General features: G+C 37.5%; 3 protein-coding genes across 10 annotated transcripts; 2 read left to right on the top strand and 1 right to left on the bottom strand.

The window, feature by feature from the left end:
• Positions 1–461: 461 nt before the first annotated feature.
• Positions 462–4186, top strand: spdya (speedy/RINGO cell cycle regulator family member A). 3 transcript variants are annotated; one of them, XM_066671626.1, is made up of 8 exons: positions 534–589; positions 782–873; positions 1443–1742; positions 1846–1904; positions 2376–2461; positions 2773–2944; positions 3311–3587; positions 3689–4186. In XM_066671626.1, exons 3-8 carry the CDS (start codon positions 1478–1480, stop codon positions 3748–3750), a joined length of 921 nt encoding a protein of 306 aa, XP_066527723.1. In that variant the 5' UTR covers positions 534–589; positions 782–873; positions 1443–1477; the 3' UTR covers positions 3751–4186. The 3 variants fall into 3 exon arrangements, with proteins under 3 accessions (XP_066527732.1, XP_066527741.1, XP_066527723.1); XM_066671635.1 differs by having other exon boundaries at positions 462–873; positions 3347–3587; XM_066671644.1 differs by having other exon boundaries at positions 469–873; positions 3311–3591.
• Positions 4187–4250: 64 nt separating this feature from the next.
• trmt61b (tRNA methyltransferase 61B) lies at positions 4251–10297 on the bottom strand. 6 transcript variants are annotated; one of them, XR_010802658.1, is made up of 11 exons: positions 10071–10203; positions 9804–9904; positions 8983–9386; positions 8025–8410; positions 7733–7835; positions 6796–6986; positions 6281–6372; positions 5549–5748; positions 5258–5417; positions 4915–4998; positions 4378–4425 (listed from the first exon to the last, which is right to left on the bottom strand). XR_010802658.1 is itself a non-coding variant. In XM_066671588.1 (10 exons), the coding sequence occupies exons 3-10, from the start codon at positions 9335–9337 to the stop codon at positions 4391–4393; spliced, it is 1446 nt and encodes a 481-aa protein (XP_066527685.1). In that variant the 5' UTR covers positions 9338–9386; positions 9724–9904; positions 10071–10203; the 3' UTR covers positions 4251–4390. The 6 variants fall into 6 exon arrangements, 4 of the variants coding, with proteins under 4 accessions (XP_066527685.1, XP_066527676.1, XP_066527694.1 ...); XR_010802661.1 differs by having other exon boundaries at positions 5258–5399; XM_066671588.1 differs by lacking the exon at positions 5258–5417 and having other exon boundaries at positions 4251–4425; positions 9724–9904.
• Positions 10298–10689: 392 nt separating this feature from the next.
• On the top strand, positions 10690–26488 carry wdr43 (WD repeat domain 43). The gene is made up of 18 exons (XM_066671564.1): positions 10690–10981; positions 13217–13351; positions 13439–13557; positions 14489–14609; positions 17625–17743; positions 18076–18178; positions 18370–18434; positions 18721–18895; positions 19569–19655; positions 19849–19977; positions 20067–20216; positions 20489–20575; positions 20661–20692; positions 21664–21727; positions 23514–23627; positions 23987–24056; positions 24621–24679; positions 24826–26488. The coding sequence occupies exons 1-18, from the start codon at positions 10757–10759 to the stop codon at positions 24985–24987; spliced, it is 2016 nt and encodes a 671-aa protein (XP_066527661.1). The 5' UTR covers positions 10690–10756; the 3' UTR covers positions 24988–26488.
• Positions 26489–27034: the final 546 nt, after the last annotated feature.

The following is a 27034-nucleotide window of genomic DNA, read 5'->3' as shown; positions in this document are numbered from 1 at the left end:
TTCTAGCAGTGCTCAAACGCGCGTTTGGAAACCACTGTGTTAGTGTATGCTGGGCTGGTTTCAGTGACCGTTGAATGGGGTTTAAGCACTGCGTCCACTCTGTTAGACACACCTACGTTGTCGGTCACCTTTGCAGACATAAGAACTGAGACAGTAGATCGTCTCTTGCTGCACAGTTTGTGTTGGTAGTCCTTAGTGGACAAGGGACGATGTTGGATATGATTCAAAATGTATTAAAATATGAGTCGACTCTTTATTTCTATCTTAAGAAGAAAAATATTAATCCTAATCATATGGCAAGGAACAGACATTGCTGTGAAATGTCCAAAACTACTTTCATATAAGTTTTCAAAAGTCACCCCTCTGAGCAGCGTCTCTACACGACGAGAGCGGGAGAATATAATCACAGCAAAGGTAGGTATCGACTCCCGGGATCAACTCTTAGCCAATGATCCAGAGAGAAAGCTCTTGGTATCGACTACGTCTCGGTTTGCGGGCACGACACAAGCAACAGTACCACCGCTAGACTCTGGGGTCTAATTTCGTATTAATTTCCAAGGATTATATTTTTTGAAACTCGGACCTCATGGTATAACGCAGCGGTGCTCGTGCACGCCTCCCGCTCCATTCCTGTACTTTTCTCACAGAGACGCTAGGACCAACACTAAATATAAACACTGAACTTGGCTATTTATTTAGCCAATATTTCATAGTTCAACAGACACCAGAAGACTGTATATTTATTTACAATACATGTAATTACATTTGTTTCCCCTCGCAGCAGTCTTAGGGATGTTTACTCTGTGATTTAGCCGTTAGCACCAGGCGGAATGGTCCATAAATGTTAGTTTAGCTGTGTTGTATGAAGCTGAGGTAAGTTATAACGGCTTAACAGAGCCCATAAAGATCTCATAAAAAAACTTATACCATATTGTTTTCAATTGTAACATGACAAGCAGTTAAATTAATTGTGAGGGGATTTAGCTAGCTAACAATGTAGCTAACCAACAATTAGAAATTCATTAAAAACCGTTTGTGTTCTTATCTGATAGATGCCGAGTTGAATTTTGTTCATATTTTGTTATTCAACCCACAGATATCTTTCAGTAGCATAAACCAAAATACCTTCTATCAAAATATCGGATGTTTACCTACCGAAATGCCTTTTCAGATACTAACACGAAAAAAATAAATTAAATAGAAATCCATGACTATATTATCAGAATTTATGGATGACCGTAGTTTCCTGACTTAATAAAAACACTAAATAGGCAGTAAGTTGTGATTTGGGATGATTCCTGAGTAAGTTTGGATGCCATGACTTATCGTTACCCAAATAATAGAAAGTAGCATTTTACTCACAGTGCTTATATTTATAATCCACCTCCTCGAATGAATTACTTACTTTGTATACAAGACTTTTTGTTCTTTACGTTTCACAGACTACGTGAACCTTTGTGAAAGTCCTTGTTAAATTATGATGAAGCACAGCTGGCGTGAGACCCCTCCCTCCATCACCCTGAGGATCAAACCCGCGGCGGCCCTCAGTCTCCAGCTCCGGAGAGGACTCCGCATCAAGAGGCCGAAGCTCCAGGCTCCACCGGGCAAACACAAGCCTGTGCTCCATCACCAGATTCAGCACGGCCGGTACCACGGCGAAATGCCCCGGCCATGCGAGCAACCGTGGGGCCATACTCTGGTCATACAGCGCAAGGAGATGGCCGCCTTCTTCAGGCTGTTTGGTGATTTGATTTGAGTTGGAAATCTAATGTGAACTCGTATCCTAGGCTTAAGTTTTTTTTTATACATATATGCACAAACATTTCATTTCGTCTGTTTTCTTAGATGACGACCTCATTCAGGACTTCCTGTGGATGGATTGTTGTTGTAAGCTTACAGATAAGGTATTTACAGGCCTAGTTGCACTATATGCCCAAAAGTTTATTCATGTTACTTATAAATGTATTTAGCCATTTTAAGTTTACAAACGTTCAGTTCAATTGTGCAAGCAGTTTCTATAATCTTTATATAATAACGTGAAAGACTCATTTTACTTTGGAGAAGCTCCATATGAGCTTAGGGTCATCAGGCTCAACTAGAGGAGTATGATCCACACTGCCAAGCCTTGATCTGTGGAACTGCATGCACTCAAGTTATAGCGCTCTCTCCAATATTTCTTGGATATGTCGGAGTGGCATTTGCATGAAAGTTGGATGTAACAGGTGTCCAAATACCTTAAGCCATGCAGTGTCTTGCATAATTCTTCAGTTGTGTGTCTCCTCTTGTAATATATGGAATACAATTACATATTTCAAGAAGAGCCATGCAGAAGTCCCTTTTTTTTAAAACTGATTTTGTCCCCCTTTGTGTTTTAGTATTTGCTTGCCATGACCTTTGTCTACTTTAAAAGAGCATGCTTCAGCGTCAGTGAGCACAGCAGGATGAACTTCTTTATCGCTCTGTAAGTTTCAGTATTTCTCATTTCATTCCATTAAAATAAATCTTTGCCCAAATGCTCAAGTCTCCAAGCAAAAACACTTATTTTCAATCCTAATCTATAAAATGAACTCACAAGCCCTACATTATTTACTTGAGATTATCTAATCCCAGGTTGATGTTTGTGATGTGTGTGCAATATATTGTAGAACAGTTTGTGGGATTTTTGTTCCAAGAAATTTTATTTGAAAGCAGCTGAAAAACCACAAAGCATATTTAACAGCCACTCTATTAATATTGCCATTTAATGAGTCTATTATTTGCTGTGTATTAAAGATACCTGGCAAACACCATGGAGGAGGATGAGGAAGAGACAAAATATGAGATCTTTCCCTGGGCTTTAGGCAAAAGCTGGAGGAAGTTATTTCCACGTTTCCTGAAGCAGAGGGACAAGCTGTGGGCTCGAATCGAGTATCGTGCTGCTGTGAGCCGTCGCTGCTGTGAGGAGGTACTCCAATCTGAGTTAATTCCCTTTGTATTGAAAGGGACATCCAGATTATAGGCACCAAATCATTATTTTGTTTCTCTCCAGACTCTTCTCCTTCTGAGGACCTGTGTTTTAATATTTGACAACTGTTAAATGTTAGTGTCTCAATTTTAAACTGCCAGAGGATTTGGTTAAAATATCTGGGATCTTTATGACAAATACTGAGGTGATTTAAATGTTATTTTCTGTATAGGCTTAGTGAAAATTTGGTTTGCCTAACTACATCTTTGACAGTAAATTGGGTTATTTCTTTGCAAAATACAACTGCAGTGGATCTCTCTGTGCCATCCTCAAGACCACTGTGTGTGTGTGTGTGTGTGAAATCAGGTGATGGCCATTGTTCCATCTCATTTCCTCTGGCAGCGAGAACGTGCAGAGCACCACAGTGGAGCTCAGAGACTGTACAGAGATAGAGAGGAGGTCCACATGCCCCGTGGTCCATCAGCCTCCCCTGAACCCTGCTCTCTCTGCACCAAAGCCTCCTGCCTCTCCTCCCCATTACCCCTTGCACTGGACCTCAGCCTGGAGACCACGCCACCCTCTGAAGTTCAGGCTTCACAGCGAACAAATAAGATGACCTGCTACTGCAAGAACAATCCAGCAGGTGGGTGAGTGTGGCGCATTCTGCTGGTAGCTTTTAGTCATACTATTGGATATTTTAGTGCTTTTACATGGATAAAAAACTGTTTATCTGTTTATGAATAGGAAGTGATGTGGATAGTGAAGCTGGTCATGACTATTCCATGGACTGGATCAACGAAGAGTAAACTCCAACCACAGAGGACAGTAATAGAGAGAATGTTAAATACACAAACACTGGTTAACTGGCAGCAACAGTAACAATGAATTCTAATACTTTACACAGGAGTTCCCCTATATTAATGATGAAATATTCAATCTGTACAAAAGGTTCCATATTTCAGGGCTGTAACATTAGAGTCTTGTAGATAGTCAGTGTTTTGTTTATCATATTGCTCTGTGTGATTCCATTGTGCAAAGCCTTTATGTTTATTCAACTGCAAAAAGACCTTATACCACTAATATATTTATGAAGTGTATTTAGTACTTCTCTGTATTCCATTAAAATGTTCACATTTTGTATTAAGATATGCCTTGTGTATTTAGAAGTGGAAATTATAACGACTTAAATTACTACTTAGACTGCTGATATTTTGGAAAGAAGTGGCACAAATGAATATTAATTCTGCAGATGTTTATTTGATGTCAGTAACTTCCTGACCAAATTCAGATATTGTATGAAAGCCAAATGTAACTACACATCAAACAACTGTTTGAGAGTTTTGAGTTTAAAAAAAATAATAATAATAAAATAAAAAAAAAAAATAAACTTCTGGAAAAAACACTATGGATTGAAACTTCAGAAAAATGACTCAAGCTGTAGATGTCCTATTTCTGGATCTTCCGTAATTTCACAAGGAAAGCTGAAATAAGTATAAAAAGATTCAATGAAAGAAACTTTAATTGAGAAATTTGAATTCAGGAAGTTTGAGAAATATTCCAATAATTTAATTTTTAAGAATAAACTTCTGTATGATAATTATACAGATGTTTATCCTTTAAATTAACTTAAATTAAGTTAAGGGGTTTCTGACACTGACATTGTTTAATATGTTGATGACTGAAACGTATTCTTTAAAAAGAAAAAGTAAATAAAATCAGACTGGTTACTACAACCAGTTTGACTTATGCAATTATGTTTTTATACCTAGACAACAATGTTTCAAACCATAATATTTGGTTTATCTGAAGACAGGGTAGAAAGACATATCCTTTGAAAATGTTTCAGTTCTTGGTACTGAATGTGCACTTCACACTTTTCAAAATCATTTACAAATTTGGTGAAAAAGACTATGGACAGGTTTAAGCTTCTAAAGGAAATTTCTAAAGATATAGAAACTGGCTTAACTCACCCGTGTGTGCAAGCTGTTCTGGGTGAGGCCGAGCAATGTATGGGACACTCCCAAATGAGGGCTCTTTTGGTCTGTTGAGTCCCTCTATAATGTGAGCACAAAGATTTTAGATTTTTCTCTCATTATATATACATTTATATTTAGGTCAATTTATTTATGAATTTCCCTTTAAGTTCCATACTGAGTTACCATCCTGTTCTTCAATGGTCAGGATCCCAGAGCAGTTATGATTTGGATTGAAAATTATTCTTAGCACTGCAGTGACACTAATGTGGTATTTTGTGTTGTGCTGGAGTTTTTAAACATTGTGTTTCTTCAATGTCTGTCTATCAGACACACCTACCTAGTTAGAGACAGTAACCCAGCTGTTGCTGCAGTTTGTGTTGGTCATGTTCTAGTCCTAAATCAGTGGCCACAGGATGCTGTTAGCTGTATATTTTTGGTTGGTGGAAAACGCCATCAGCACTGCTGTGTCAGATCCATTCCTACCAGCCCAACACACACTAAGACACCACCACTTTTGTGCAGTAAGGATTGCTTTTCAATTTGAATACTGTAAGCAATAAAACTCATATACACAACAATATAGTTTTAAAGTGACTATTTCAATAGAAATAAGAGGCTAAAGTTCTACCTCCTTCAGCATCGCTTGAGTCATCATTCTCACTGTCCTCAGACTCTTTGCTCATTGGCTTGCGCTGATTGAATGTGCCATCTTTCTTGACTGAAGGGGCCAGCAGCCAATCCCTGTACTGCACCTCAATGATGCGTTCACACACCAGAGGAAGACTGGAGCATCGCAGTCCCTCCATTAAATCAATGATCTGTGTAATGCTGCCATAAGAGAAGAAGGAGAAATGAAGTGGTGTTAAGAAACTACACTTTTATATATGCAGCTTTTCTTGTTCTTAAATGCTGTACAAATTAAAACCAATGATCCATAAAACAAGTATCAATTTCACCAATTTCTAACAAAAGAGTTTTGATGGAAAATGTTTGGCTGCTCGCTGTTTAGATCATAGAAATGTACACTATCTTAAACTTTAGTGAAAATTTAATGTGATATTAGCAGGTTAAGAAAAGGTTTCATTTTGAGAAAACATTTGGGTGATTATAGACTTTTAGTCATATCACTGCAACTCTAGTGCTACAGTAGTAAAATCAGTGGACACACAACATTTCCTTCGGGTTCACTTCTGGTAAAAGTGAAACATTGTGTTAGATTACTTGCCAGACCAAATTTTTTTTTTTTTTTTTTAATATACCCTAAGTATTATTATTCTGTTATGCCTATTAAACATCTGGTTATTTCCATATCTCAGATTTTGTAATGACTGATTTTAATTAATTAATACTTTTCACTCACTTAGCCAGGTAGACAGCACAAATTGCTCCATGATTAAGATGAGGAACTACTGCAGGTAGTGCCAAATGGGGGCTGATCATATCTAAAGCAACCTTTAAAAAGACAAACAAATATAAAATTGAGCTCTCTTATGACAACAGTTAAGAAATCTCAGATTCAAGCAAAGCCTTGATCTACTCACAAATTTAAATACAAGACTTCTTTTTGTAGATTAGGCTTTACTAGAATGGACTTGAGGACTGACTGGAGTAAAGGCTTGCTTAAATTCCTAAACAAGCTTACTGTGATTTACCTGTAATATGAGCAATTTGAAAATTGATATATAGGTACACTCTGGATAATGAAGAGTGAATAAAACATAGTGAATTATGCATGCCCTCCATTTATGATCATATGTTGCCATACACAGCTTTGATGAATAAGAGCCATTGTTCCATAAGTTACCTTAACTACTGTCTGTTGTGAACACCTAATTATCCCTAGATCAAATGAAATTTAAAAAATGCATTCCTTACTGAATTGAAGCTCTGCCCAGCAAGGAAGGGGGCAGAGCTTATCAAGTCGCCATGATGAAAATGCACATTATCAGGCCACTCCTTCCCTCTGCTGAGTTTCCAGTTGGAACGCCAGCGTTGATAATTTAAAACAGAGCGTTTGTGATGGTCCGCTCTCACCTCAACACTCAACACACTGCCTTTAGAGCCCACTAAAAAAATCATACATATGCAAATAAGTTATTTACAACAACCAGATTAGAACTTATATAGTAAAAAATAGATTGCAACGAAGATCTTAGTCTCATATTAAAACCCAAAATCTAATTTGTATTTTTGCCCTTAACCCCAATTTGTGGCATACTATCTGAAGTTTGCTTCTTGAAAAGTTGTTGTTAATTTAACTTTCAACTGATCTAGAATCAGCGTAGCACATGTATTATGCCTGATGACCTTCCCAAAGCAACCCTTCCATTCCACCTGCGGGTTTGACAAATGGAGGATAGGTCTCCTTGTGAATATTAATTCCTCCCGATGCTTCTTCCTCCAGCTTCAAAGGAGTTTTTCCTTGCCATTGTCACCTTTGGCTTGCTCACATGGGGTATTATATTTTCATTCAATTCTGGATTTCTGTAAAGCTGCTGTGCGGCACCGTCAAGTTGTAAAAAGTACTATAAAAATAAATTTGACTTGATCTGACTTGGGAGGATGTAGGTAGAAAGTAGAAAGTTAGCACAATGCTGATTAGTGAAGTGAAAGTTTATCAGCTACTTTAGCCTGTCAGTGCAGTGCAATTAAGTTTTTATTTTTTTCACCAGCCTACTGTTCACACCCACTAAACAACAGACATTTGCTGTTTAATTCATTGTTTTATCAAACACATTATGAGCTTTGCTGTACCTAAACCATAACACATGTACGCTAATTTTTCAGCCTGTGTTCAAATGGATTCACACACCTGCTCTGGAGAGGAACAGGCTCATAGCCCCTGATCCTGAGCCTGACTCTAGAACACAGTCTCCCTCACTCACATCCATCATCATCATCATGGCACTGGTGTCCTGCATAAAGACAGAAGGAGACCCTAAGATCAGCATGCCAACCCATACATATATATTATACAAACATAGTGTGAACAACTGAACATTCAACAAAGGGTGAACCATAAAATAGCTGACTCAAGTAGTCTCCACTGACATTTGTACACATGTAGATATGGAAACTTTATGAAAGACATGTAAATAACCTACTTTAGGATAAGCAATGGCAGGCCCTCTCTTCATGAAGAGAGTAAACTCCTCCAGACTGGGCCTGCGGAAGAGCATTGGGAGCCCCAGACTGGTGCGGAGGACAATTCCAGCTAAATGTCCAGCGATTGCCTGATGAAGTACAACACCCCAGTTACTCTGCAGTTTCTGTCCCTCCTGCAGCTGAAACATCTTCCTGAACTCCAGCCTTCGATTACGGCGATATTCTGCCATAAGTGTTTCCCCATAACACATGGTCCTCTCCATTCCTTCTGTTCTCCTGCTTTGTTCTGCAGTCTCCATTTCCTTGTCCAAAACACCATACTGTTCCTGGGCCTCCACTTCTCCATCGGCATTCCTAGATGTCTGAGTGGTGAGCTGGTCTTCACCTATAGGTAGGAGCAATAGTGAACTTGGGCATGGCAATGGCAGCATAGCACAATATGGGAGAGGGGTACTGGAGTTACCACTCATAAGTCTAGTTGAGGAATTTAAACGTGCAAAGGTGTATTGTGAGATAATTTTGTCAAAGTTGAAGGATACAGTGGTAAAAGCAGAAGCGCTGTTAACTACAAAGGCCAGACATGGTGCTCTACTCTGAAAGTAAATGGATAGTTTATTTCATAGAGTTAACAGCTCCAGGATGCAAGATGACAGGCACATGTAAGACCAATGGAGATAGGTGTTAGGGATTTGTATTTGCATTATACATACATAATGCATGTTACTTGTAATAATTCCACTTTTGTTCAATAATAATTTACAGTTTTGTATGACGTACAGTATTTAAAGTAAATTCCAGTTGGGTTTGAACGTAAAAGACATGTAGGTGTCAGAGTGTGGGGGTGTGAAAATTTTCTTATCTACAAAAGGGAGTTACTGCAGAAGGAATTTGCGAACCACTGATCTAATGATACCCATGACATACTAAGAAACTATACTGTGATCAGTGCACACTTACCGGTAGTTTGTGTCCACTCTGCTGTTTCAGGTTCAGGTTCCTCCAGGGATTTATTCCCTCTCAGTTCCCAGACCTCTTTACTCAAAGAGTCTTGGGGCAGTAGTTGACTGACCCTCTCTAAAGGTGACAAAGGTCGTCGCCTTTCAAACCGAGAGGCTCCTCTAGAGAAGCGTGAAAGTGTTGGACCAAGTGCTTCTGGAACTTCTGGATCTCCATCTGAACTTTTAGAACCTGTCCCAAAGCCTTTAAGACCAAATGTCAAAACTATTGGAGCTACTCTATTATCAACAAACTTAGTGTTAAAGGTCTTTCGTCTTAAATAAGAGGCCCAAATTCTGGCTAGTCTTTGTGTCATTGTGAATAGAACCTAAAAATCATCAGCTGAAATCAGGCATTGTTGAACCCTGCAAAGAAATGAGTATTATTAACATATTGATTGAAAACCAGGAATATATTACAGATAATGTTGAGACTTCTCTTGAACCAGAGCTATGTAGAGCAATGTAGCTTATTTTAAAATACCATTGGGTAAATGAGTTGTATATAGAAAATCTCTTGATAATTACATTTTATGTAAATAAAGGTGGACTATTCTGAGTTCAGCAGTGACACTGGGGAGTTTAAAAACTCCAGCAGTCAGGCTGTGTCTGATGCAATCACAACAGTGCAACACAAACTAACACATTACTACCACCTCAGTGCCCCAACAGCGCTATGAATTATCCACCAGCCAAATAATACCTGCTCTGTGGTGGTCCTGACCACCGGGCTGAAAAGGAGGTAATTTTACTGTTTTGCTTGATCAGTGTATGCAGGCTTACTGGTGGTTGTGGAGAGTTAACCATGTGTTCCTTTAAAGACCACTGTGAAGAAATCGAAGTTTGTAAACTACTCTTCAATGAACCAGTGATACTCATGAAAACTATAAGGCAAAAAACAGGATTAATAACTATATATTACAATATTGAATTCTTATAGAACTGCAGTAAAACGTATCCTTTACTAATAAATAAACTTCAACATAAATGCATATCCACCCAAATTATACTTAAGCACGTTTAAGAAAGGGTATTTCTACCTAACGTTACCTGTCTTTGTAATGACAGTTGTTATTAAAGTGGAGAGGTTAAACCGCACATAAGGGAAGAGCGATATTTCTCCAGTAGATTACAGGATAAAGAGATGATAAATACGTTAATTTCACTGAATGTAATAAACTTTAATGAATAAAAAATAGTAAAGAAAATAAAGCACAGCATGACACTCACAGGGCAGCGCCATGTTGAAATGGTTACGTTAATGTCGAGCGACAAATATCAAACATGTAATATCGATAATGACCGCCAGATGGAGACATTACTTTTATTCTTGTGTTGAACTTGTTATTGTTATTATAACTTTATTACCACCTCCTTGTCTCTACTCTGTCCATCTCTCACCTACACTGCCCATACAGGAGCACTTTGTAGTTCTACAATTATAAACTGTTGACAATCTTTTGCTCTGCATACCCTTTCACGCTGTTCTTCAGTAGTCAGGACCCTTGAATATGCACCACAAAGCAGATTGGGCTTTTAAATTCATGTTAATTTAATTTATTTTCGCTTATTTAACTGTATTTTTGTATGCACAATAATAGTTGTTGCCACGCCCACAGAACGTGACCGGAGGTTCCAAGTACACATGTTCATTTCGTGCGCGTGCGCGTTCTCTTGCAGTGCTCCGTAACACCCCACGTGTCTCTCGGCGGCGAGTGAGTGAGTGTCGCGAGACGATGGCGGTGCACGGCGGCGGTTCTGGTCCTGCTTCGTCTTGGCTCGCGTCTCCGTGCGCGTTTTCCCCGTTGCCGCGGCGGCAGTGCTTCGCATCGTGTGCTCGAGATGGCCGCGTGCGTGTCTGGGACTCGGACACCGGGAACCTGCGGCGGGAATATGCTCCGTCCGCGCGGCTCAGCGCTGCTTGCTGCTGCGTGGCGTGGGGCCCGTGCCGAACCAACAAGGTGCGCGAGACCCGCAATCACACACACCGTTATACCGATCGATTTTTCTTCTTTGATGAAGAGACGGGTTTTAATGATGTTAATCTCAGAGTCGTGTTTCTAAGGGAGCTAAACAATAGCTATAGCGACGGCAGACGTTCTTCGCGGCTACTTAGTTCGAGAATTCCGTTCCACCTTAACTGGTGCAGCAGTAAAACTTAGTGTAGCGCCTTTTAAGGTGGACCGTGAAAACTCAAATAAGTAGACAAGTTTAGCTGACTACAACCGGAGAATTGTTGTGCCATTTAAAGTGGAACGTAAAATCGCATGTAAAGCTAACGTTATCCTCTCATAACAGCTGCTGTATTTAAGGTGGAACGAAAAATATATAAAGCCAGTATAGCCTCTTGATGGAACAAAATTATTTGGCATAAACAAAGGTTTTACATGCGTTTTTCTTTTCGTACAAGGTTTGAAGATGTGATGTTAAATAAGTAACGCCGTGTTTATGGTGTTAGCTGTATGTTTTTGTTGTCCTGTGTGCAGAGTCCACAAATCAGTTCTTTGGCCTAGATTAGCATGATAGCCGTTAGCCTGGAAGTGTAGCGCACATGTGGTCCCGCACATGTTCACATGCTAAGATGGCTCCTGCTTCATTTTTAAGCAAACGAAACCTTCTTGTCGAAATTTTTGGCCAAAATAAAACCATGTAAATGTCGCTTTGCTGTAAACACTAATGTCTGGTTGTTATTTGTGAAGGGGCACTGTTTGTCAGAGGGATTTAAGGTTATGGGAACTGGTCACTTGGCTCAAGTTAACTCTTAGGTGCTAACATTATTAACCCTTCCCTCGGTTTAACGTTCACAATTTTTTTTTACTGATGGGGTAAATTTGAAGTAGTTCCAGATGAAATGTAAAAGTTTTGTTTGTAAAATTTCTGCCAATTTTAGTGTGAAATCCGTTGATGGACTCTCCATACACAACAGCTATTTGGGGCGCTTCTTAAAAAAATTTTGCATACTAACCGAAAGGCTTAAATTAATTTCTCAAAAATGATTGGCTATCATAGCCTGCTGCTGACAGGATTGACCTCTCTTAAATTCTACTGTAGATTATTCAGGACATGTCTTGGGTTGCTCTGTGGCATCTTTATTCATTGGTTATATGTAAAGTTCACCTTTAATTGGTGTATAATATTTTTCTCATGCAATTATTTTTGCTAACCAACAGTATGAAAAATATTGTGCTCTCGGATCATTGTACAGTAATTTGTGTTAAGTTTTTTCCATTTATATCAGATGCATGGGATCTAAAATCAGATTAGATTTTAGGTTGTTCCTTTAGGCTGTGATGAATACACATGACCAATAGTAACAGAGAAATTTGGTCTTTGTTTTAGTACATTTATCCAAATGATTTGTCCATATAATGGATTCAAATGGAATAAACTTCTTGACAAAATGTAATAAGTTCTTAATCTAAGTTATGGCTTGGGCTGAATGTTTTCAATCTTTATGTTCAGTGAAATGTAAGACAATTTGTTTTCATATGACTTGTTTTGATTTTGTGTTAAGCACAGCAAGATTTGTCACATTAAGCATTTTCACTCTAATTGTGTTACATTTATTAAGACAAAATTACTGTCACATTTGTTATAAACTGAACATCTTTAATTACTTTAGTAAACACAGCTGGGGAAAACTCCTTAAAACCTACCCCTGTTCTGATTTGATAAGTTTCTCCTGAAGATTGACCACTTGGATGTTTCAATTTTTTTATGGATTGTTTTTGTGTGATTTTACAAGGGGTGCTTTTTGGAACAGGGACCATACGTTTTAAGTGTTTATTATTATTATTTTGCATTATTATTATTATTATTTTTTTCCAACTTGGGCTGGGTTGTCTTTGGTCTGAGACAGTGTTAAGGGAGGTAGGATGTCAACTTAGGAGAAGCATTCCATTTTCATAGGCTGTTTCGCATGTCATTTCTCATTCTTGTAAAGTAGTAATTTAATAGTTTTGCTTTATTTGTGTGGATACTAGGTATGAGCATTTCAGTCTAACCTGATAAGTTTTAACGTTATGTTTTAAATATTAATTGAAAACGTGTCTGTCTCTAGAAGATACGGGATCATAATTTTAAGAAATGAAGCATAATGAAGCAAAGGTTCTTTTTTTAAGCTTTTACTCTATTTTGAATTCTCTTGAAACATAAAAGCAGATTAACGTTGGATATGTGTCTGCATGTGCGTATAGGAGGGTCCTCAGAGGAAGAAGAGGAAATCAGAAGCAGGACAACATGTGGAACAGTCAGATCTGTTGGCGCTGGGTACAGCAGCAGGCACAGTCCTTATCTACAGCACCGTGAAGGGCGATCTCCACTGCACACTGGTATTGTTAACATCATGCCCTTTCCATATGAAGGGAAAATGCATTATTTTTCCATATTGTACTAGAAACTGATAACCTCCTTTACAGGATGGAGGGCACAGCGGAGTGGTTAACTGTATTCAGTGGCACCCAGAACACTCTCTTCTCTACAGTGGCTCTGAAGACACACACATCATTGAGTGGGACCTGCAGACAGGCAAACCACAGTAAGTAACACTTACGTTGATGCCTAATTTCTTGAGTTGGTCGTTCACTCAATGCTTCCATATGATAGTTTCTCTTCATCAAAATGTATTTAGAAGTTATCTGAAAGTGTAACAACTTAATTCAGTTTGTGTGAGTCTGTGGATATGCAATTATGTACTGCCTTCATTTGCAATTACTCCACCACCACACACCTGCAGCTCAAATCCAAGTTGGTGGGACTTGTGTTTTAGATTTATGATGTAAGAAACACTGCATGTCTGAATACACACATCTGAGTCTTTGCAACACTGGAATTCCTATTGCTCAACAAGGGATTTGATTACAGAGTTTGTTCCTTACACATTTTCTAGCAGATAAAAAATCATTTTTGTTTTTTACATAAGGAAATCTAAGTATGAGACAGCAATATATAAAATTAATCCTATTGCATGTGGTTATACTGTATTATTTTGGCCAAGGTTTGGAAATATTTCAAGACTGTTTTTTAAAGATGTATTCTTCTGTAATACATAGATTGTCTCTGGAATGCAAGCCAAGGTCTAAATATCTCACATAATTTGTGAACCCTGGTACTGGTTTGTCATCAAACTTTTGATGCAAAATAAATAGCTTATATGGCAAGGTGAAGCTAGTCTTAAGCTGCTAATTTTATGTAGAGAAAATCAGTTTATCATATCTGTTTTATAGATTCTAAAGATACAAACCAGCATGTATTGCTTAGTATGTGTTGTTACTTCGCTTGTCTCTAGTGGTGCTTTGCTCAGTCTGTAAACCTAAAATTGTCCTAACATTTATCAGGGTCAGCAGTATGTATGCCCTGATAATTTGTTAAAAAAATTTTTGAATTCTTTGAATTTTACTGCCTGTGTTCAATTGAAGTCTAAAATGGTTATGATTATGTGCATATAAAATGTTATTTTATTTCCTTAGTAAATGGAAAGCAGACAGAGCAGCAGTGACCAGTCTGTGCATTAGTCCAGATGGGATGTTCCTCCTGTCTGCTGGAATGACAATCAAAATGTGGAACCTGGAGACCAAGGAAGTGTACAGAGTAAGTTTTAACACTGGTTTATCCACTTCCATTTTTAGTAGAATAAAGTAAAAATTTGATTCAAACCTCTTTGGAGATTAGGTTGTTTTGCTAAATTTACAAAATTTCAGTTGTTTACAATAAATCAATAATGCAAGAAAAATTTTAAATAGCCCAGCTCAATGAAAATAAGTGGTTTCTCCAAATTCAACACTTAAGTGCCACTTTTAATGACTTCTTCATGACAAGTGTCTTTAGTACTTGGTAGAGCATCATTTGGCAATCATAACTTGCTGCAAACATGATGAATAGACACCAGCTTCTGCAGGTGTTCTTAAGGAATCATAGTCCAGTCCTAATGGCCAATGCCCTCCAGTTCACTAGTATTCTTGGGTTTGCATGCTGCAACCGAGACCTTCAAACTGCACCAAAGATTTCCTTTGAGTTTCAAGACAGATAGTGGTCATGGCCACTCCAGCCTCTTCCAGGACTACTTCTGAAGTCAGGCCTTGGTTGTCTTTGAGGAATGCTTTGGATCTATTTGTGCTTTTTATGGAATCTTGGAATTGACTTCTTTTTGCATCTTTACTTTTCCACAAGCTAAATCTGGTACTGGGTACTTTGTTACTCTGTGAATGAGGTACTTTTTTGTCCCTGCTCGCACCTGGTACAAAACAAGATGAGTGGGTGCTAAATGTGAGGGGTAAACCTTGCAGAGTGCTGGTTGGCCAGAGAGACTTGTCAATCACCTCGAAATGCAGACCTCCAGTGCAAACTAACCACTTGTAAACTAATCAAAATCTCCATATATCTCCATGTTTTTATATGACTCTCAAAAGCAGCACCTAAAATTATGCTATGGTGTTTTGAAGAAGTTCAAACACTCCTTGGACAGGTATAATCCAAGAACCAGACACGCAATGAGGAAAACTGTGCTTAACTATGAGAATTGGGGTGCAAAAAAAAAAAACAACGCATGATACAGGTCCGATACAGGAGTAAATGGCACCTAATTTTATCACTGCTGCTGGTGTGGTTTCCATAGCCTGTAGTTCCTGTTAGAGGGTTTTGCATTACCAGTTATGTTTCATGGGGATGCCATGCAGTGGAAAAGCACCATTGCTCCTGCTATAAAGTCCAAAGATGCCCAAGCCCCAGAGCATCACTGAGCCACCAACTTCGAGTTTGGGTATGGGAACCTTGAGCGTATACTTTATTATTCACCTTACTTTGCAAACTGAAACCTCAGTGCCTGCTGCCACCAATGCTCGATGCAGGTCTTTTGCAATCACTCTGGATTTTTGACCCACTAACTCCTCAGGAATCTGGTGGAATAACTGCATAGCTCGTCTTTCTGCCAGGTAGTGGAACCAGAGCCTTTTTATACATGTAGTGTACAGCTGGAGGTTTTCCATGTCTTTTGGGCCCTTGCCACATGAAGCGGCCCTCATGGGTTAGACATGTGGCAGCATCTGTGTATTGCATACAGGAGACATGAAATGTGTTCGTTATGAAAATTGTCTGGAATATTACATGCTCTTTTTACACATGGGCTCACTATATATTATAGACTTTATAGTAGGAGCTGGCAGGTTAAAGTCTGGGTATTGTCAAGTACCAATGACTTGAACGTTCACATTCCTATATATGCTAATGTCAAGAAATTTTTTGGGATTCTGGGTCTGTTTCAAAGGTTTATTTCTAACATGCACTCAAACTTCACAGTCAAACAGATAGAGACAGCACCTGATTTAATGTATGCACTTATGAGGGATTCTGTTCAGGAGACTTAATAATTCTGAGACTGTAGTGGTCATTGAGAGGTATTTGTTGAATGTGGAGAAACTACATATTATATCGGGCAAACAATTAAAATTCGTTAAGATACAGATACAGGGTGGGACTTGGTAGACAGAATCAGTGTTCAGTGTTATGAGAATTTCAACTGGTAATTGTTCCTGGTTTTTGTCCTGAAAGTGTCCCAAAAGAGCTTTTATTACATCATTTGGGCTATTTTTACTGGCCCAAGGACAGCGGTGTCTGGAGCCCTGCTCGTTGTTTGTCACTCAATCAAGTCACAGGGCTCATCATGCGCAGATCTGACTGGCTGAGGTATGCAGAAACATGCGATCAGTCTGAGTTTCCTGGAGCGCTAAAATTGAATTGTAACAACTAGTCACCACTTAAAACAAACACTCAGTTAAAAAGAAACAGATCTTAATAGTTCATCAGTTACAGGTCCAGGTCCGGATAGGACAGAATCTAGATCCGTACCTGGGTTGCGGTCTGCCTATGCGTGACCCCTGTGTTCTGTGGTGTTGGGCATTTTAAATTGTTCTTGTTAAATTGAATTATTACAAAATGTTGTACAATTTACAAAATGCATAGTTTTCAGTGGAAGTTGAATCATTTATATTTCAACTGTAATATTAATCATTAAAAAGCAAGTCCTCATTTTAAACACACGTATGCTTTGTGTTAAAATATATAAGCAAAATAACCTATTGCATATACAGTGGAGGAAACAATCATTTGATTCCCTGCTGATTTTGTAGGTTTACCCCCTTACAAAGACAGAACAATCTAATGTTTATGGTATGTTTATTTTAACAGAGAATATCAACAAAATATCCCAACAAAAATATAAAAATATATTATTAATTAATTTGTATTTGATTACATGAAATAATTGTTTGATCCTCAAGCAAACTGTGACTTAATACTAGGTGGAGAAACCCTTTTTGGCAATCAAACTTTTTCATTTCTGCATTTATTAGCTCTGCCCTCAATTCTCTGTACAACACAGACAGATAATAAAAACCACATGTAAACAAAGACTTTGATATGAAGCACCAAAGCTTCTCCAGACCTTCCAATAACAAGGGTTTGTATTTTGGGTTTTCCTGTCTTTGACATTTCAGAAACACCTCTTACAAAGGCTATATGGCTGATGGTGGTCCGGCTAAACTAGGCTTACCTAGTTTTTTTTTTTCTTGTTCTTCTGTGTTTAACTCTGGGGATTTATCATGTTTGCAGAAATTCACAGGTCACTCCACCATGGTAACGACGCTGTGCTTCGCCACAAATCGACCACCAGACAGCAATGGGCTCTACTTTGTATCTGGAGCAGCTCATGACAGACTTCTCAGTGTGTGGTATGGAAACTAAATTAAAAAAGTTTATTATTTATATTATTTATTTTATAAAAATATATTGAAGGGTCAATTTGTTTCCTTTCATTTGCTGAAGTCAGTTGAATATCCTGGGTTCTATTATACTGTTGTACTGTTATCATGCTGCACCCCATGCATGCATGATATACTCTCAATAAAATAAAATAATTCCACAAAATACAAGGATTGTAATTTGCATGCACAAAAAGCATTTGTAAAAATAAGGACATTCATTTAGTTAAAAAAATCATTCTAACCTTTAAAATCAATCCACAATTGCTCAAAAGGTAACACTTTGATTTCTTCCTCCACAGGCAGGTGCGGTCTGATGGCAAAGACAAGATGTCAGTGGTGTCCTTCACATTGACAGATGAACCTCAACACGTCGACCTTCAGATGTCTAACAGCAAAGAAGAGGTTTGTGTCTTTTTGATTTCCTGAAGTTTGAGAAATATTTCAATTTGTATTCCCTGTAATACCAGTTTAATTTGACCACATTTTAGTAGTGGTACAGTATATTTTTATTCAATTGTGTGATTGATTTTATTTTATTATTAATGAATGCCAATAAACTGTGTAATATACATTCATATCCTAATGTTCTCCAGGCAGTGAGGTTAGCAGTTGTTTGTAAGGATGGCCAGCTTCACCTCTTTGAGCACTTCCTCAATGGGTGAGTGTGTTTACCCTGTTCTCTCTGCCCCTATTTTCTCTTAAAGAAAATAATCTTGGTTTTGTTAAAGGGCCTAACCTTGGTAAAATGATTTTAGTGCTTATATTAAGTCATTTTTGTAATAGACTGTAAAACATTTAACACCTCAGGTTATGTGTGAAATTGGGATCAGGGTCAGGTTCATCCTAGTTAAATTAAATGGACCAATAAGCTTGGAGAGTGAAGCCGTGAATATATTCTATCAAGTTACTCTTCTAACGGCAGCCATTAATTCTTTCTCCTGTAGGCCATGTAAAAAGCCCTTGTCTCCAGCTTGTTCAGTGCAGATGTCGAGTGCTGGAGGAAAAGTGGAGGAGGACACACCTGTACCTGTGCCCCTGCTGGCTGCATCATTATGTGCAGACAAACAGAACCTTATTCTGGCCTATGGAAATCACCTGCAACCTGTCATAGAGAAAATGGTAAGCAAATCTGGGGTGGAGAAAAGTTAGTGCTTATTCAGCTTAAGTTTTTCCCTTATTAAAAAGGATTTTGATAATCAGTCAGAAGACTGAGAACTCCCCTAAGAAATGGGGTGGTGTGTTGTGTTTTTGACAGTTGTGGGCATCCGGAATGTAGTCCTTTGTTTATGAGCAGCAGTTGTTTATAAAGGGGTCATTGTGAATGTTAATGGCTCTTAATCAAGAATTTTATTTTCAGTAGATTAGTGTGGCGCAGGCAGTTTTATATTTATTAGATAATCAGAAACCTCTCAACAGAAATTTTGTTTTGTTTGAACAACATTTGAAGTGTATAATGTTGCATCTGGGGTTCACGTGTACTTTAAAGAAGATTTTATTAATTGCACAGGGCATTACACTTGCATTACCACCACATTTTGAATGTCGTTACAATGAATATCAAATTTCAGTGTTGAAATCTTTAAACCATGCTAAACATTTTCTTGGGGAAGTCTTTTTCAAATCGCTATTCTATAAACTTTAGTGTTTACTTTTTTGTAGAGAAAGGTAAACACATGAATGCAGTTTTTTGTGCCTTTAAAAATGAATTGCTATTATTGATCCTTATTGAATTTAAGTCTTTCCTCTAGATATTTGTTTATTTACTTTGAATAATATTTGTGTATTCCCTTAGCCCATAAACACATCAGAGAGGCACACATGCCTGATCCGAGATTTGCACACCAGTCTTTCACTGTCTGTCGACACAGCTGTGTCCAAGGTAATATATTCAGTTCTGAATTTTTTTTTTTTTTTTTTTTTTTTTTTTTTTTTTTAGCCCATATATTCTGTAATGTATGATTAGTTTAGAGCATATTATAATATCTCTGGTGCAGTAAATATTTTAATACGATGATGTGTTGGAAGCATTTATGTCCTTCACCTTTTGACCAACTGAAATATTTCCCTCACAGATAAAGACGCCCATTGTAAATGATCAGAAGAGCAAAGTTCTAATCCCAGGTCTTCCTGGGCATCAAGCTCCAATCAAAGCAACTCCAAGCCAATCAGAAAAAAGGAAGCAAGGGTCCAGCTCAACAGAGGTAGAGACTGTTTACATATACAAACTTTGTGAAATAAGCTGTTTTTGCTGCTCATCTCACCCTCCCCCCAATTTTCTTTATCTCTCTAGATGTCTATAGAAGAACGATTGGAGCAGATTGAGTTGAATGTATCTGGAAGTAAAGGCTGGAATAAGAATGCTGCATCCTCCCTACAGACCGACAGTTTTGCTGTGCTTTTGGTGCAGGGATTGGAGAGCAAAGACCAGATGATTCTCAATGTGAGCACTCTGACACAATTATCCAGACACATTTTAAGACTAAGACTAGAGGTTTAAATTATTTAATTTAAAAGAACCAACATTGGCAGTGTAGTTGAGTAGAAGATTACTTTGATTTATGTTGAAGAAATTCTATAGGGGTGTGTTGCAATTTTTCATAAATATTGTGCACAATTTAGTGGTAGAGACACAGAGAAAACCATTTAGAATGATTACTGTGCTGCTGTGTTATGAGACGTACATTGTCTAATACTGTTTCCCCTTCAATCCAGAAAATCCTCCAAACAAAGAAGGAACCTTTGATAAAGAAAACAGTTGCCCGCTTACCACCTTCAGCTGTCTTGCCTTTAGTAGAGGAGGTAAGGGAGAGAAGAATATTTTTCAGAATCAAGAATTTCTAGATAATTTCTGCAATAACTAACATTTCACATGTGTTTTTTGTAGCTATCAAGAAGGCTGCAAGGACATCCCTATGGGTACGTCAATTCCTTCAGTTCAGATACTTGTATTAGTAATAAGCTTGGAAAATGAATGTGTAAATTTTTTTCTTATAAAATCTAAATTAATATTTTAGTTTGTCAAAGTACCTCTTCTGAGCAATACATAGATCTGAATTAATATTAAACTTTTCTGTAGGCTAATGAAAGCCCACCCTTGGTTTATGGCTGTTTAATACTGTGTTAATTCATGGCTGAAAATTTAGTTAAATATATTTGATGCTCCTCGGCAGCTTGAGATACATTATTGTTTCAGCCTAAAAGCTTATGTATTTATGAATAACATACAAAGGTGTTTACTGACCAACCAATCAGTGTTAAATCTTATTTGATAATTTGCAAATGGCAAAAAATGTTATGTAGATATCACTTAAAAATAAATATTAAGATACTGGTTTATATAAGAGAGTAAAGATCAACTGCATACATAGCTACATTCATGTAATAGTTTAAAAATAAAAACTACAAGTGTCCCTCAGCATGTTGTATTCATATGTAAAGGCAGAACATTGTGTCATGAAAATGTAGAATTTGCAGTATATGATGAATCAAGTTGCTAAAATAAATTTCATAGGAGCTTTAATAAGGCAGGGTATAGTTCAGCTTTAACTGTTAAATGGGGTTATTTGTTGCTGGTTATTTGTTGGGTTGGTTATTTATTTATTTTTACAAAAGCCTTAACTGTTCAGTGACATTAATTGACCAAAAATCTGACTATGGGAGCACTATACACCCTGTTTTTATTACAATATTATTCTTGTATGGTGATACACTATCTTGGTACGTTTTTAAATAGAAATTGCTGTACACCAAAAATAACAATTGCCATACTTTGCCTACACTAATTAGATCATTTAAAGTAGACCAGTAGGGCAGAGATTCTTTGCTGACGAATTTTTATTTTTTTTTTTATATCAATATTGTTATTCAACTGTTCTTTCTTTCCGCAGGGCAATACTTGTAGTCCAGTGGCTGAAGGCAGTTTTGACTCAGCACACATCATACTTGTCAACGGTAAGACATGTTTGTAGATGGAATTTTAGACTGTCAGAAGAATTCTACATATATCCAGTTGGGGAGAAAATACATTGGAAAGTTTAAAGCTATAACTGCTTTTCCTATAATATTCCAGACCAATTTAACCAACATTTATCACACATCAAGTCTACTGTAAACAATCAAACTCTTCTTAAGAATTATTGTTTTATTGATAAAAAAAAAATTATGTACAAATCCTGTTTCTGGAAACTCGTTTTTATGTAAAATGAAAAGCAAACAAACCTGTGATTCAAATTCTTTTGAATGTTAATTGAACTGAAAAACAGTTTCTGTATTTTTGGTTGACTTAAGTTGTATAAACAATTTTTGAAATGGAAATCTTCGGCATACCTGGTGGAAAAAACTGGACAGGCATAATAAGAGTGAAATGTTTATGGAATTTTCAAGCCACAGTTTTCAAAGGTTCAACTATAAGGAGGTGATTATAAAAGCATCAACCAAAGGTGGCTCACCATTTTGTGCCAAACGTGCCCAGTAGAGGCTTGTCAAATTTTCAAAAAGGACATTTCTCAGTGCAAGGCTGGTGAAAACTTGGGGCTTTCACCACGTAATGAAGGTAACTCTGAAAAGTTTCGGGGATACTAGAAAAATCTGTCCATTTAGGGCAAACCTGAAAACTACTGTAATATGTGTGACGTTTGAGTCATCTGACAGCATAGTATGAGAAACCTTAATCCTAATTTGACAAATATAACCACAATATAGGTGCAAAAACAGCATATTCTATGGTATTGGGCTGCATCAGGGCTAATGCCTGTTCTTTCTAGATCAGGGGTGTTCAAATCCGGACCCTGGCCCAAATGTGGCCCGCAGTAAGATTTTAATTGGCCTGTGGCTTCACTTTACAGAATACATCATTAGTGGCCTGCTAGCAATTGGCAGCATTTTCTTTCACAGGACGGTGGCAGTAGTGCGCTAATGTATAGGATATTGCACCACTGAGTGAACTAAGCTAAACCTAAACGGCATTAAAAAAAAAAAGACATTGAGAACCAGTGATTTCAAGAGAGAGGGAAGTATATGCAGTAAAATGTTAAAAATCAGAAAAACACAAATTTACAAAACTGTTTTAATATTTTTGAACATTTGAATAAAAAATATATTGGAAACTGAGACTGGCCCCTAATTTTGATATGATCCAGTTTGGCACCATTTGAAAAAACTTGGGGACCCCTGTTCTAGATGGGTTAGTCCATGGATATTTCAGCAAGGGTTACAACAGTATGGCTTCATAGATACCATGTGCTTTAATGGCCTGTCTGTTTTCCAGACTTGTCTCCTATGGTACATCATGATGAGGGAAATCTGACAACAGTTACAACTGACTTTAAAACAACTGAAGTCTTTCAAGCAAGAATGTGCAAATAGTCTAATGGCAAAAACAGCAACCATTTGTATAGTCAATTCCCAATTTATTAAAAGGTGTAATTAAAAGTGATGTGAAACAAACAAAAAAATACATGCCTCTGCCTTTCAATTGTACGGGCATCAAATTCTAAATTTGCTCAGATTTACAAAATACAATCAGGTTGGTCAGTGAAATGGGAAATGTTTAAATGAAGATTTGAGAGAAATATTAAATTAGATACTTATCATTGTATTATACAAAAAAATAAATAAATTATAAATTCAACATAGTCAAATATGTCAAAATACATCTGACACCGATCCCATCTTAAGTGTGTTGAATTGCTCTTCCACTAATGTTTTTTTTTTTCTTTCTTCCCTCTCTCCATAAAAGTTACCAGACCTGGTGTCTCAGTTAGGGATGCTGTATCACATGATCGAGAGCCGGGTGAAGTTATACCATCAACTGACGAGACTTCATGGCAAACTCTACTTGCTCATGACTCAGGTATCAACCAAATCAGCTCTCACTTTCATTGATAAGGCAGAGAGATGTCACTCAGGCTGCTATGTAATAGTTCAGTATTTGAGTTGTTCTCCACTTAAGACTCAAGTAGATATCAGTATTGTTTGAAGGTTTTGTTATAGCAGTACTTAAAAAATGAATAGTCTAATATTGTATACATGTTGTAATGGACTACTTTGATAATTATAAGCATTGTCTGCTGTTATTAGTGTTGATGCCTGTATGAAATAGGACCTAACGTTACTTGGCCCTGCATAAGTACAAATGTTTGTGGTTATACACAGAATGCCACGCATTGAATAATACTCAATAATATTACAAATTTTCATTCTCTCCACTAGGTGGCAACAAGTAGCAATGTCCCCAAAGCTGGCGAGCTGGACCACAAGGCCAAACTTGTGTATGAGGAAGGTAAGAGATCACTATCAATTATTACTTACTCACTGTTACAGCTTCTTAATGTTATACCGCATTCCAGTTAAACTCCAGTTGAATTCCAAGTGCGATATTTCAACTGGACCACTCCCTTTTCTTATTGGAATTTTGAGGTAGCCTCACTTGCCCCAAACTCAGAATCCTATAGAATCCAGGATGTCTGTAGTTCTTTTGCTCTGCATACTTTGTTTGCTCCCTTTCACTCTGTTCTTCAATGGTCAGGACTGTCAAATATCTCAATTGGTGTGTTAAAAAATTATTAAAATATTAAGATTAACTGGTGCCTGATAGCTTCACTACAACTATTAGTTAATTCCTAAGCGTATCCCCACCACCATATGATGTAGCAGAATAATGTTTTCTTGCTTCCTGAGGCAAAATAAAAAGTCTGTATTGGCACAGGGGCCCAAGTGTTGGAATGAGACACTGATAAATGTGCTGTCCATGTTTTGTACAGTCATTGATTTGTACTGTTTAAAAATGAAATAAATTTGCATAGTGTTTGTGTAATTGTGTTTATTTTATTTTTATCTTTTGCAGAGTCTTCGGATGAAGATGAAGACTCAGGAGCTGAAGGACTCCATGAGAATGACTCTGATGTAAGTTTAAGCATAGTCTTTTTTTAACGAATTTAAAAGAAATGTATTAATTGACAGATCTCATTCTAAATTACAAAGTGAATTATTATACTCCTTAGAAATGTCCTTGCATGCAGTAACCGTTAAAACTCTCCTGCCTCTGACAGGGCTGGGAGGAAGAGGAGGAGAATGAGAGAGAAATGGAAGTGGCTGAGGATGGGGAAAGTCATGCAGACATAGATGTTGATGACGAGGATGACATGAAAGATGAGTCTAAAGTGAACGGTGATTCGGACTTGGAGCCTGAAAATGAAAGCGAAGAGGAGTAACAACAAACAAAGCAAATGAACAAAAATAATCCGGGAAATTTATATATTTCATTTTATTTTTCTTGTTTTCATTTTATGGTTTAAAAAAAATATAAGAATTACAACAGCCGCTGTGTCCTGGACTTGAGCGTGGCCATTTCCCCAGGGTGGACACTAGGGCGGTGAAAGTGACAGATTTTCCAGGCTGAGAGAACTGCACTGCAAAAACCATTATCTGATCGCCATTCTTCTCACTGTTCGACCTTTGACCCCCACCCACTTTTGTGTCCCGGTGCTATGGTAACTGTACCACTGTATGACACGTTCCTTTAACATGTGGACTGTTGGTCAGGGCTCAGGTCATATATTGTATCCATATACAATATATGTATCTGTCCAGCACACTGTGCTTAACGAGTGTCTCAGCTTTATTGTATGTCCTGATTGCCAAGAAGTTCAAAGACCCAGATTTCAGATGAAACTGTTGAAGGTTAAGTAATTCTGCTTGGTTTTCAAGATTGCTGTGGTTCATCTGAGACCTGAATGAATACGAACTCTGGACAGACAAGTGCGTTTTTAAATCTGGTCAGTTTAATTAATTGCCATTTTGTTGCAAGATGGGTCATTCGTCCTGACATGAATAGGTCTCATGAAAACACAAGTCAACCAGAATGGCCCAGAGGACCTTTTCCATAAATTGTAATATTATGGCTCTATCTTTTATTATATTCGCTCCCATTGTATCTTGAGTGTACAAAGATGACATTGGGTCCAAAAAAAATCTTGTTACTCTGCTACACACTGAGCTGATTTTCCTGTCTGTCCATAAATTTAATCTGTATAACGTGCCTTTTGTGTTTCAAAACCACATTTCATTGTGTTATTCCACATCTCTTCCCTGTATGTCTGCTGCAGTGTTGGAATGGGAATCTTCTGTCCACTTTTTTTAGATGGCAAACTTTAGAGTGAGTGGATAACAATGTGAACATTGTTCAACCAGGTGAAAAAGAATTATTCAAGAGTTAATTCATACATCTCTTGGAGGTTCAAGAGGTGCTGCTTGATGATGCTCAAACAGTGGTTGTTGCAGAATAATTTGTCAGCCATAACCTTTTTCATGCAAACAATATCGACGACTGTTGTACAGTTTAAATGAAATAAATTCTTTTTCTGTTGTTTTCAAAAGATATGTATGGATTTATTTTTAGCTAATGTTTTTGTTGTATGTGAAATTTATTGTAGAGGTACTGAACTACTGATTTATTTTGCCTTGTTGGCCACAATTCAGGATATCTTATTTAGCAAGAAATCTTAAGCTCAAAGTTGAGGATCGCCCAGTAGGTGTGTCCCTCAGCACTTCCACTGTTGTACAGGTATGACTGGCTAAGTTAGGAAATCCTGCTTTCTGGAATGTCCACCCCAACCTGTAAGAACCGGTACAGCTGCACAGAGCATTTCACATCAAACCACTGATAGACTGTACAGATCATTAAATTAAGCAGAATTTTGAAGTAAGTTTTACCATGCAATGTTTAGTCCGTATTTAAGTTGTGGAACATTTTTTCTGTGCTGGACAGGAAATGTGTCTTTGCTTCTATGTTTGTTAAAGTACCAACATTTTAAAGAAATATTGAGTGATATGACAGGTTATTTCATTGAAATGTGATTTTTTTTATTCTACCTGTTGAACTATAATTTGTCGGAAGGATTTACTAACTTCATAAATATTTTTGACACCACTTTCACAGCGCCGTTTATATATTTACGATTTATTACCCGAACTATTGTATAAAAGCATACGAACGGCTCGTGCTTGCGCCGCATTTATATATATATATATATATATGTATATATTATACACACTTTAATCGTGTGCCAATATATTTTCTATGGTTTTATAAATTTACTCATAGCCAAGTATTAAATTATAAATGCAACGGTTGTATTCAGTGTTTCGCACACAGTGCAGCACGTGGCCAGTAGACGGCGCTTTCGTATCGTCAGTAGTTGGATAAAAAGTCTATGCTTAATCTGATCTCAGGAATTTTTATGCAGTCAGATTTTTCTT

Source organism: Hoplias malabaricus, chromosome 1 (genome assembly GCF_029633855.1).
Source record: "Hoplias malabaricus isolate fHopMal1 chromosome 1, fHopMal1.hap1, whole genome shotgun sequence".
Lineage (NCBI taxonomy): Eukaryota > Metazoa > Chordata > Actinopteri > Characiformes > Erythrinidae > Hoplias > Hoplias malabaricus.
Note: the sequence above shows the minus strand (reverse complement) of the source record. Positions and strands in the feature narration are given on the sequence as shown.